A 12,116-nucleotide genomic window follows, 5' to 3' on the forward strand; every position below is an offset into this window, starting at 1 on the left:
CAGTCTGCTGCCCCATTGGATGTGCTTGGCGTTATAGTCTCCTCCAACTATGAATCTATTGCCCAGGGTGTCCAGGAAGTTATCAAAGTCTTCTTTGGCGATGGAGTGTCTGGGAGGGCAGTATACTGCTGAGGTGGTGATTGAGCCATGACAGTCTTCTATTGCTACGTTTGTTGCTTGGAGGTAGTCTTTCTGGAATGATGGAAGTTCGTAGTGCTTAATACTTGCTTTGATTATTATTCCGGTGCCACCGTGGGCCTTTCCGCTGGGGTGTTGGGTATGGTAGAATTTGTAACCATTTATTTTCAGGTAGCTCTTGTCGGTGAAGTGGGTTTCCGATACGAGCATTACGTCGATTTGCTGGTGTTTTAAGAAGAGTTCTAGTTCAAGTTTGTGTTGCGCTAGACCGTTGGCGTTCCAGAGTGCTATGCGCCTTGGTTTTATTTTGAGTCGGGGCGTGCTAATTTTTCCACGATGAGTGTTAGTAGCGATAGCAAGTGATTTATTTGCTCCGATTGTTTCTCTATTAGCTTTTCAAGCCTTGAGGAGTTGTCTGTGTTAGGTGGGTTGGGGACACTGTTTTGGGGAAGGTTCCTTTGGCTGTTCGGGTTATTTTGGATGCCTTGTACTGCTTGGGCATAGGAGGTTGAGGTGGAGATGAATTTGGAGATGGTAGGACTGGGTGTTTGGTTGGTTGAGGGGGTTGGGGTAGTCGTGAATTTCGGCGGGCTGGGTGTTTGGTTGGATACCTCTTTTGCTCTGAGCTTAGTGTAAGTATAACGATCGTGATATACTGCGGTAACTCGCGGTAATAGACTGACATTTTTGTCGCGATGCTGCTGCGGAGGAAGACTCGTTGGGATGTGTCTAAGGATGCGAAGGCATCGGATTCGTTGAGAAAAGCTTTGAGAGGGTGTTGCTAGCGGGCAGCGTCGTACGTGAGAGATAGCAGATTTCTCGTGTGTCCCCGTGGTAGGTGGTCGACTTCGAGACTGATAAACAAAGACTGTTTGTCTCTTTGGAGGACCTTAGCTAAAATAAATCCTAAGATTTATAGCGGTCCCTTGGCTAGCTGGAAATATTCGGTACGAATGTATCGACATCTGGCAATCATCTTGTCCGCAGGTATAGGGTCTTTGTGTCGTGCGTCACGCGACGTAAACTGTTGGGAAGTTTACTGTCAAGTGCCGCCACATGTTCAAGGAAAATGTATCTGCAGCCGGTTATAGCGGTATTTACGTTACGGATGATCTATGGGAAGATTCACACGAACAAACCTTTATGGACTAACCAAATTTATTTTGTTATTAAAAACGATCTACAGAACCGATCGACGACTGGTGTTCAATTTAAAAATTGCTTCTCTATAAAAGCAAGAAATCTAATTTACATCGTGTTCTTCATCTGTCGCCTCCATATACATCCTGGTGGCAATAAAATTCTGAATTTACGAGAAATCCGTATTTCGACTTAAGCTTATCGATGTTACCGACTGGACAAAGCCTTCGAGAGTTTAAATTAACCGATCGACCCTTCGATGAAAGGACGAGCAAGTGCCAGGAAACTATCGCGGGAACGCTCGTAAAAGCGCGCAATGGTTCGGCGTGGTAACCTAGGAAGAGGAACAGGTGCGACTGAATCGTAACGGTTGTCGTGGCCCCTTTCAAACGATCCGTGGCCACCCTTCAGTTTCGGCGTCATTAACCCTTCCCTTCTTTCTTCCTGGTTCACTTAGAAACGAAGAAAATTCCGGAGGTAGTTTGCTCTTAGCAGCTGTCATTTTTTTTTTTTTTTTTTTTCTTTGTTTAGTCGACACGAAGCATTTTGGAGAATTTCTGTGATTGCTTCGCGAAGGTACAGAGGATAAGAAAAAGCGCTCTTTGTTCGTTGACGACTTTCTGTCAATTAGAAATAAGAGTAAACGGCATAACAGTTTTCTTCTTTGCCACTGTATACGTAATTTTTGTTAGACTTTAACAACTCGTATTTTTCGTGAGCAAATACTGTCGAGTGGTTATACACTGTATATGTGAAGCTTCGTTTTCTTCGCGCGAAATATCCATGTTGTTCTTTCTATACTTGTGTTCATATATCATGACGTTCAGCCTACACGTGCCCGAGAATGTAATGTAACAGATAATTGGGTTCGAGCTGTAAATCTTTCATTTGCAGCATGACGCGAATCTAACAACACTTCTTTCCTTGTTCAGATCATGAATATTTTTGTCGCGTGCAGGTAAAATCATATGTCTAGAGTATCCACGGGTTTCGTGTTTACTTATTTCTTTAACTAACTTCGGTTTTAACCAACTTCCTATTAACCAGCAAATTAATCAAATACTTTCAGAATCAATGACAAGAATATACCGAAAAGTGTCGAAAGAATTTTAAAGAATTTTACAATCATTTTCCTAAAAGTTATCTTGAGACGTATTGTATCGTTAGTCTCATAGAGTTAATCACTTTTCTCTAGAATAATGCTCGAACACAGCTGTAGCTTTCTATAAATTTCCTCGATATTCGATTGAATTTCCCGAGATCGTTTCCAATGACGAGATCGCAGCAGTTGTTACGAAAAATATCGGAAGAGCGAAGAACGCGTATGTGTGTCTGATCCATCATTCACGATAGTCTCTACGGTCCATGCGTATGATCCATCATCTGCGTAACCGTTTTACAATCCTCACCGTGGAAATGCCGATCCGCGATGCTATTCTCGCGCGCACTCGACCGCTTAAGAGCATCGTCCAGAGACGTTTCCATCATACACAAATAACTTTGTTTTTCTTCTTGCAGTCGGAAGCGTGGAGAATTCGATGTTTCTGGCTGATCTGTTGTTTTATCATTTGCGCGGCATTTTTTCGCGGTTAGAAGAAAGATGAGATTAATATCTTTGTGGTATTTTGATACTTATCGATCTGCCGATAATGTCGGTGCTGGTAGGGGAAAGCGTAGTTGAGAAGAAGCGCGCTTTTTCGATAAATTATGAATTATGGCTAACGGTAATTCACGCAATTTACATAATCTAGATGGAACAGACGCTTTTCAAGATCGCTTGTCGACTCATTTATGTTTATAATTTTCAGGAGAAGAAAATCTAAACCTTGAATATATTCAATTCGAATATGTACTGTAGCCTAAATTCGGGTCTTTTTTCGGCTTTCAACGATATCGATTTTGTCTCGATTGACCTCCTGCCGGTTTACGTGCTTTTATTCTTCCTCCTTCTTCTTCTTCCGGTGTCCAATGATTCCTTTGAAAATCGACGCGGTTCGTACCGAAGCGTACGCTTCCGATGCGGAAAGTACGCGATCGAAGCGCGTGGCTTCTGACCGGAAGCGTAGCCTTGCAAACGCGATTAGATTGCATTAGCTACGAGACTGAAATTAAATCTCGAGTCGGAATTGTATTTAATTTTCTTCGGGAAGTTCGATGCCGGAATCGAAAATTAGACGATTGAATAGGGATTCCTAGTTGATTTTAGACGTCCCTCTTCCTGTAACTCCCACCGAACTTGCATTGGGCGTTGTTCGTAGGCTTGTCGTGCGGCAAACCGTTTCGCAAGAGCTTATTTGCATTTCCTCTAACTGCGGTTCGCATAAGACGCGTCAAAGGAATATTGACTACTATCTATTAGGTCAGATTTTTTCACTATTTTCTGCTTCTCGTAGGATTGTAATGTTACAGTACCGGTAACACGAAGCTTGATCTACGGCAAATAATAAAATATCTTTGAGATTAAAAAATATAAAGATTTGAAAATTAGGACATTTGAAAGTTTGTGCTTACTCGACTGAATTGCTATTAAGTGACGTTTAAAAATTTTAATCACAAGGTTGAAAGTAATATAGTTGGTAATTCTAAGGAACACCTATCCTCAGATAGATTGGTATACACACGCGAGTCGACCGTATTCTCCGGAAATGAAAACAACTACATCCCTGGAACCTGGAACACGTGATTTTCCGCATATCCATTAAAGCAACATCGGTCAGTGACTCGTCTACGGTGCAGTCGCTAGACTCAATTAATGACCACGTTCTGGTCGTAAATATAGAAAAGGCAGCGAGATATTTTAGTTTGTTGGCTAACTGGGCTGAGGTTGGGTCAATGTTTCTGTGGATTTCATTTACCTCTTCCGGCCTCCTTATATTTTCTGAATTCTTACAATTTCCGAGATACCAGTTCATAGCAAATTGATTCTTATTATGGCGTAGGATATAGTAAATCTTATTGTCTAAAAATACAGGAAAAGATTTCATAATTATTATTTTTTTTAACATTTTATTCAAGCGTTTCTTAAGACATTTGTTCAAAGAGATGTCAGGTTATAAAAAATTGAATCAACCTCCCCAAAGCTCCTTAACCTCTTGTTATTTTTGATAAATCAATAGCATTACGCAATATATACCGTGTGATTTCCCTAGACGATCTAGTAGCACTCTTTTTTACAACCTTCTTTCAAAACGAGAAACAAGAAGAGGATTGACCAAATATCATTGTCATCGAAGCGCAGAGACGCTCCGGTGATTCTTATCTCCATTCATCTCTCCGAGTGAAACTATTTGACGTCGCCTTGAATAGGCTCAGACAGTTTTGTCGGGGGTCCGTGTCGTCGCCTGTAGCCAGCTCGCACGATCGTGAATGGAAAGACTCGTATAAAATCAAAGGGCCGACAGACTCTTCCTGCTTAGACGAGATCAACGAGATCTCGTTCAATAGAGAAGTTACCTTCTCGACCGCCGGCGCCGTATTACCCTTCAAAGTCACCGGAAAGTCATATAAGCCAACCGATGCAGCCTAACCTTTATCCTAGCCTAACCTAGATAAAATAGGTTTCTCTTATTCCATCTGAATTTCTAAAGAAACCAAGACTTGATTTCAGTCTGGTTAAAAGCTTCGCTCGATTAAAGCTGTTTTTCAAGCAATAACCTACTTTGTGAATTTCATGCACGCGAATCCAAGTATGTATGCGGCAGAAATGAAGCTTTCGTGCATGTCTAATTGTAAGTTGATGCGAAACAATGCGCATGCGCCGAAATCCCACCACTTTGCGGACCCACATTGTGCCTTTTATCAAGGCGCCTTGTTTGTTTACTCTTCTCGAGCTAATTCTTCACTATTATTATCTACATTATTTTCACTGGCTAACAACTGGTTGGTCTGCAATTGACGAACCAATACAAATTTCTCGTTACGTGCATATATTCGAAAGAATTCGAAATTAAATTATCATGTATTACGGGCAGTTACGATAGAGTGACACAAAGCAATCTGTGTTTGAATGCCTCCACTCGTGGACAATATCGATATAACCTAAATGCGATAAATCGCGAACGTTTGATTCGACTCATGGGAAATTTACGCGTTTTTGAATCGTTCCGAGTCGCACGCGAAATGCAGGTCAGAGAACCGTCTAATATTTATTGTTGAGATCGTGGGCTTGATCTTAATGGCGCGGCGGCACGCGATTCTTTACCAACTATGCTCCTTAACTCCAGCTCTCGACCTTCTTCCCTATTCAACTAGCTCGAGCAGTGAAATTGACTCTGCATGCCTGTGATTTTGGCAGGGAATGGGAGTCGAGTTCGTAGTGAATGCACATTGTGTATACGTGTTTTAGGTGGTTTGTGTGAGTTTGTTGCGGAGATTCGAGACATTTATTTAACCTCTTTATCATATTCGAGCCTGTGCGATATAACCATATCTTAAATGTAATAAGTTTTATTTTTTATTGCAAAGTTCTTGAAATATATAATGCACACAATAAGTGTATAATATTTTATATATATATATATATATATATAAATTATATTTAAGAAGTTTGGGATAGTTTAAAGATGAAATAAATTGCTTTTTAAGTTTAATCTCTTACTCTCGACGAAATCAAGTTTCTCTGGAATTTGGTGGAGTTTAAGATTTGATATCGGTGTCGTAGGAGTTATGTGACACTTTAAGGTGGAATAAATCTAGCGAGGAGTTTAAGGTGCGGCAAAGGAGCGTGGAATGTTGCAATAGAAATTTATTGCAGTGTTAGTGCATTGGTAGATTGATCAAATTTACGTGTAGCGTGGGTAACCAATGGTAAATATTTTGCAATGTGTATAATTTCTCAGTAATCTGAGGTTTATAAAATCTATCGACAACTAATGGAAATTGTTGATTTAACAGATCAATTTTAAATTCCTCGTTAATCTAAATTTTTTTAATCCTATTTACAGCTAAACCTTACGACGAAAAATTAACGAAGTGGAATAAAAATGGCATTGTGATTCTTCTCGTCGTGTATCGGTGTCACATCAAATTTAAGAGACAGTTTTACTTGCGGATGCTGCGTGTTACGTTGGTGAAGTCGACGAAAGCGTAAAATAGGAGCTCGTCCGAAATACACTAACGCGGAAGGTTAAATTTAACGCAAAAGGCCGAGAAATTAGTCTAGAACTCGAAGTTTCATTGGTACGACGCACTTGAAACGCATTCAAAGAGGTCGGCGACCTCGAAAGGGGATGAACGCAACTGTTTCGTGGGAATTTCTTATTGTGGCTTATTTGGATGAAGCTGCTTTAAAATCAGCGCTGGATTCGTCTGTTTTTTGCCCGGAAATCATAAAATGTTTAGGCCAGGCGACTCCATGTACAGAAAATGTTATGTCCACTTTTTACGTCCGTAGAATTCAACTCTTTACTACTATGCACTTCTTCTCCAAAAAAATATCGCGTTTCAATATTAAAAAAAGTTTCAATAATATACTATCCATTAGAAGAATGATAACATGATAACCTTACAAATTATTAGTATTAACAAATTCTTATTGTCGTATAGAAATGCCAACTATTGCTTCGGTAAAACAAACAAAGGAATTTTACAGGTAAATTTTACAAATTACAAGTCATCTTATAACGCAAAATACGACGTGTAAAATTGTCTCAATTTATTAATAGTATTAATAAATTATTATGATAAAAGATGCAGGAATCTTAGCCTCATGAGAAATTAGAGATGAAAATTAAAGATTAAAGGGAAAAGATTAATCACTGGTCCTCCTAAAAAGATGCAGTCCCATGGATGGATGGTTGTGCGAGTATTAAAGCAGCGCAAAACCGTTCCCCGAATTCTCATCCCGGACGTCGTACGACCAAAGACAAAAACAACTCACTCGAGGGCATTGCGGAGAGACATTCATCGAGGACACAATAGTATTATTCCAGGAAGTGCTAGTTCTTCCTAGATTCCGGTTACAATGTTCTTAACGCGTGGAAATTAGTCTTGACCAGGAAACATCTATAACGGCATGTATTTTCTGCCGTGATTGTAAATCTGTTTGGAACATGCGGTTTGTCCGTTAATCTAGGCGCTGTTGTTCAATTGAGTCAATATTATTTGTTGGTAGATTAGTGTGTGCAAGAGCGCTCTATCCATTATTGACCAATTCGAGCACGTATTGGTAAATTTCACACCGGCAATTACGGTGAAATCGTTCGTGGTCGCTGGAAATTAGCAGTATCGTTTGCGGTCGTGAGCTGATTGACACTGCGTGAGCGGGGAATTATGTGAAGCAGCTTTGCTTTGTCGTTTCATGCATTTAATAGGTTTGCGGCGGTGGACAGAGTTTGTAAAAAATGAAGACAAGGTAGAAAAAGATTATTTTTCATTTTTTACTATTAGATTATTTTCAAAGTGATCATTTCAGTGAAATATGATTGACAAAAAATAAGATCTATAATTGAATCATTATAGAAAATAGAATAATATTGATAATAAAGAAATAAAAATCAATTATAGAATAACATATAATAATAATAATAATAATAATAATAATAATAATAACAACAACAACAACAACAACGACAACGACAACGACAACGACAACGACAACGACAACGACAACGACAACGACAACGACAACAACAACAACAACAATGTGGATAGACTTTATGTTTACTTTTATATGTATAATGATACTGTTTGATCCTTGAATTAAAGTTAAGATTAACGTTGCGATTATGATTATCCTTTGTCTGACTAAATATATTTGAAGTATCAATTACAGTAGAATTTTTGAAAGATTCTTGGCTGTTAAACAAAAAACTGGTTCCTTTATATTTCGCTCAATTATCATAGAATCGTGAAACTGACTTTCACTTCAAATTTTGTCTGTTTCAGGAGTAACAAGTACCTGCAAAAATCATCCATCAGCCGGATATGTGCTGTCGGAGGGTTTTTCATTAGCATTCCCGTCTTTCTAACTGGTAAGAACCAATTCCTTCAATTCTGTCAACTTTAACCTTTTGAAAGATACTAGTACATAAGTTATACGTTTAATTTTTCTTGAATTCAGGCATGAATCTAAAAGATACTGTGAACTATCTCTGAGTGTATGAAATCAGTTTAGAAATCCAATGGAAATAAAGTTAATTTTAACGCCGAATAGTCATTATTTTTCTTAGAAAAATAAAAAATGATCGTCTTTTAGAGAAGTTTTAACAGATTAATTTATAAAGAGCTGAAACAGAATATTCATGTCATGCATGAATACGGCTGGTGGATGGATCGAGATCTAATCTAAAGTTTACGTTGTGTCATGCTAGTTTACACAGCTATCATTCGCTCGATCGATCGTTAAGCTGTTGAACTCGATTCAAGACGGACATTTTGACTCTGTTCAGAAGAAAACTGCGTTTTAATAAATTTGACGGAATAGAAATTATGATAGACTACAATGTTTTTTTAATTATATCATAAAATTTATTTATTTTTTTTTAATGTCATGTTAGAAACTTCAAATACTGTCCAAAACTTCGAACGTAATCGTTTTAGAAATTTGTAAATTACTTAACGACCAAAAATATTGAATTCTCTATTGTCTGAAGATAGATTCTCTATAATTTAAGTAATTTATTCGTCGAGAATTGATATATAAAGACTTAAATAATAAATTAATTGAAAAATAATTTGCAACTAGTATTGAAAATTTCAATTAAAAGCATATGTATATAGTTTACGCTTCGAGAATTATATGTATTGAGAATATGTATTTGCGCCGATTCTTTGTCCCGCTTGTTATGGCATACGTGTTATAATGATCCTCTAACAATGCTTTCAGGTATGATATTGTATACATTCATCCAGTTTCATTCGACGCCGGCAATCGTTACGTCGGTTTTCATAGGCCTTGGCATCGTGTTTTGTGGATGCGCAATGGTCCATAACGTCTTCGTGTGGCAGAGGGTAAGAACATATCGCTATTAAAAAAGAAAACGAACACGTTCAAACACGTCTAAATCATCTTTTATGTGTATTTTACCCGGAAATCATTTTATCGTGAAATTTTGTTTTTCAGAGTTACCATAATTTATCTGGTAGAGTTCATAAAAATTTTTCTGAAATCAATTGCAAGCTTTTAGGAAACCAGGATTTTTCACATTTTTAAGAAGCGTTATAATTATATTGCGGATCTTTATACGTTCGTGCGAAATTGAAAAGTACGCAAATGGCGCAAAATGCATAAAATGCGCTAAAATATACGTATATAAGAAAACAAATCTCTATTAAAATTTTATTTCTTTGATTATGTTCGTAAAACTACAAACTTGTATAAAAATACGCATTCTAGTTATAAATGTTAAAACATTCGATCTAGTCCTTATCACATTCATGAAAACCTCCATTTAACCATTCGTTGTATCAACAAACATTCATATGCAAAACTTACCACCTACCACATCCTCCGCGTATTAATATAATCCCCTTTTATAAATTATACACTTTAGAATGGACTGGTTGGGTCAGAGTCATATAAGCTTACAAGTTCTCGAGGAGTTCTACCGAAGTTACATTTACGTTTGCATAATTTCACCGAAAAAGATACTCTGTAGAATGACAGGTTCGTTTGTTTATGTGATCCGCGATCGCAACTATTTCAAGGGGATTTTATAAATAACCATACACACGATATTCAGTGTATTTTCGTATTCTCGTATTCTCGTTTATTTTGGGGAGATTTGTAAAACTGTTGAACAAAATAATTGAGTAACGATTATATTTGCCGAGAAAAAGTCTTTTTCTCTGTACCCCTCCTTCTACTTCAAGCATGTAGTATAATAAGACAATAAGATTGACAATGGCTGAAAGTAATCCAAAAGAGTTTTCACCATGGTTATCGGTAACGAAAAAGATTTGAATCATCTTTAATACTTATTCGTAACTAGAATCATTTCAACTAAAATGTAAATTCTTATATTATAACTTTTTTAATTTGTTATGGCCCCTGACTACAACCTAACCTATCATTCTTATTTCGTAGGAGAAGACGAATGCCGTGAAGGCGTTAGCGCGCGAACAGTGCGAAGCGGCGGTACAGCTGCAGCGTCAGCAGCAGCTGCAACAGCACCAGAACCAGCCCCAGCTACAACAGCAACAACAACTACGTGGCCCGTTAACCATCCACCATGCTGGCTGCCCAACGAAAGTCGGGCCCGTGACGAACCAACTAAATACCAGCCACGCAACGCACGGCCGAGCTGCACAGTACCAACACTATCATCACCATCATCATCATCGACACGTGTCAATGTCCCCACCGCCCTTGTTGCTCTCATCGCCAGCTCCGATCGCGGCGACGCACAATCATCTGAACGTGAGCGGACACAGAAACGTGGTTACGCCACCGGATACACCAGCAGATAGATCGCCACCGAGTCCTGGAAATAAGCTAAATAGATCGCAGCATTTGCCACGGGAAGCAACCGGCAGCGTCAGTCCTGGTCTTCCGGCTGCCACATTGGATCTAAGTAGCGCAGCAACCACCAATAGTCCGCATGAATTGTCCACGTTAGTTTAGAAATTTGGTCCGAACATTATATCTTCACATAGGATTGGAGATTAATAGTTGATAGTTAATTTACACATCGATCTTTTTTAATGTAAATTGGGTCGTGGTTTAGAGTTGGTTTGTAAAAATTCGGTCCTAATTGTTAAATGATGAATATTGATTAAGAATAATAGGCATTGATGTACCAATCTTTTTTTAACTTATATACTTGAGCACACGCATTGGAGATTTCACTTTTATTCAGTGAAACAGCAACTTCATTACTCGCTTATTCAATACGGCAATTGCATATATTTCATGGACATTTTAACAATGTTTTGAATAATTTCTAACGGTACAATTGTGATGAAGTGAAAAAAATCGTGATAAGAAACAGAGAGAAAAGTTGCTCGTTAATGAATATTGACCAGAAATAAAGTAATTTCTAAAGAATATCCCGAAGACGTCGTAGATATTACGAAAGGAATGATTAATTTATACCCGCGTGTATCTTGCCATTACCATACTATTATTATTATTATTATTATTATTATTAATATTGTTAGTAGTACTCGATTACATTATTATTAATATTAATATTATTGCCTTATTATTATTAATGTTATGGAACCTCTAGTCCTAGGTTACTTTCGCTGCCACGAAAGGATAAGATTTTCGAACTTTTTACTATTACGTGTAATTCAAGTTTTCCTGTTGCGCATGCGCAGTAGAAAGAAAGTTAGCGGAACTCAAATCTCGAACTATAGAGAGTTGAAAAGTAGTAAAAGTAAAAAAGCACGAAGAACATTTGTATTTGTGCTGGATTAAGTTTGATAATTGAAAATTGAGTTTGATGATAACATTTTTTTCGTATTCGCTTTGGTAAATATTAGTTTTATTTAAAATTGAACAAAGCATTTTATGTTTTTCAAATACGGTACATAATCGTAATATCGAATTTTGTAAACTGATAGTAAGAAACTCTATAATTCGAGACTGGAACTTTGATCAAGTTCACATTGAACGTAAACTGACTTAATTTTGTTATTTAAGCGTGTATACTATACGTGTTTGTTCCTTCTTCTCTTGTGCGCAGGCTATAGCTTAATTACTTCCAATAAACGCAGTTATATCGAATCAATGACCGATACAAATTTAGATATTAGGATTATTTAAACAAGAGATTAAAAACTAAAAAGTATTGTTTTTATACTGCATATGTACATATGCAATATGAACGACAGTTTGTGTAATAATATGTACCCCTCTTCTTAGTTTACTTTTGTATATTTTGCGACATTTGATA

The 12,116-nt window shown here is 37.6% G+C and overlaps 3 protein-coding genes across 3 annotated transcripts in view; 2 read left to right on the forward strand and 1 right to left on the reverse strand.

Annotated features, from left to right (window-relative positions):
- Positions 1-12,116, reverse strand: part of LOC126878138 (omega-amidase NIT2-like) — a 59,749-nt gene that overhangs the window by 9,832 nt on the left and 37,801 nt on the right. The window lies entirely within an intron of this gene.
- Positions 1-12,116, forward strand: part of LOC126878124 (uncharacterized) — a 63,205-nt gene that overhangs the window by 4,710 nt on the left and 46,379 nt on the right. The gene's annotated exons all lie outside the window — the stretch shown is intronic.
- On the forward strand, positions 7,605-11,457 carry LOC126878151 (dual specificity tyrosine-phosphorylation-regulated kinase 1A-like). Its single transcript, XM_050640699.1, has 4 exons — positions 7,605-7,630; positions 8,164-8,249; positions 9,104-9,228; positions 10,304-11,457. Exons 1-4 carry the CDS (start codon positions 7,620-7,622, stop codon positions 10,838-10,840), a joined length of 759 nt encoding a protein of 252 aa, XP_050496656.1. The 5' UTR covers positions 7,605-7,619; the 3' UTR covers positions 10,841-11,457.

The sequence above is a fragment of the Bombus huntii genome, chromosome 2 (assembly GCF_024542735.1).
Source record: "Bombus huntii isolate Logan2020A chromosome 2, iyBomHunt1.1, whole genome shotgun sequence".
NCBI lineage: Eukaryota > Metazoa > Arthropoda > Insecta > Hymenoptera > Apidae > Bombus > Bombus huntii.

Bases quoted from the DNA above. Each gene is read 5' to 3' on its own strand.
- LOC126878151 (XM_050640699.1), top strand. The intron at 8,250-9,103 runs GTAAGAACCAAT...CAATGCTTTCAG, and splicing joins CATTCCCGTCTTTCTAACTG to GTATGATATTGTATACATTC. The intron at 9,229-10,303 runs GTAAGAACATAT...CTTATTTCGTAG, and splicing joins ACGTCTTCGTGTGGCAGAGG to GAGAAGACGAATGCCGTGAA.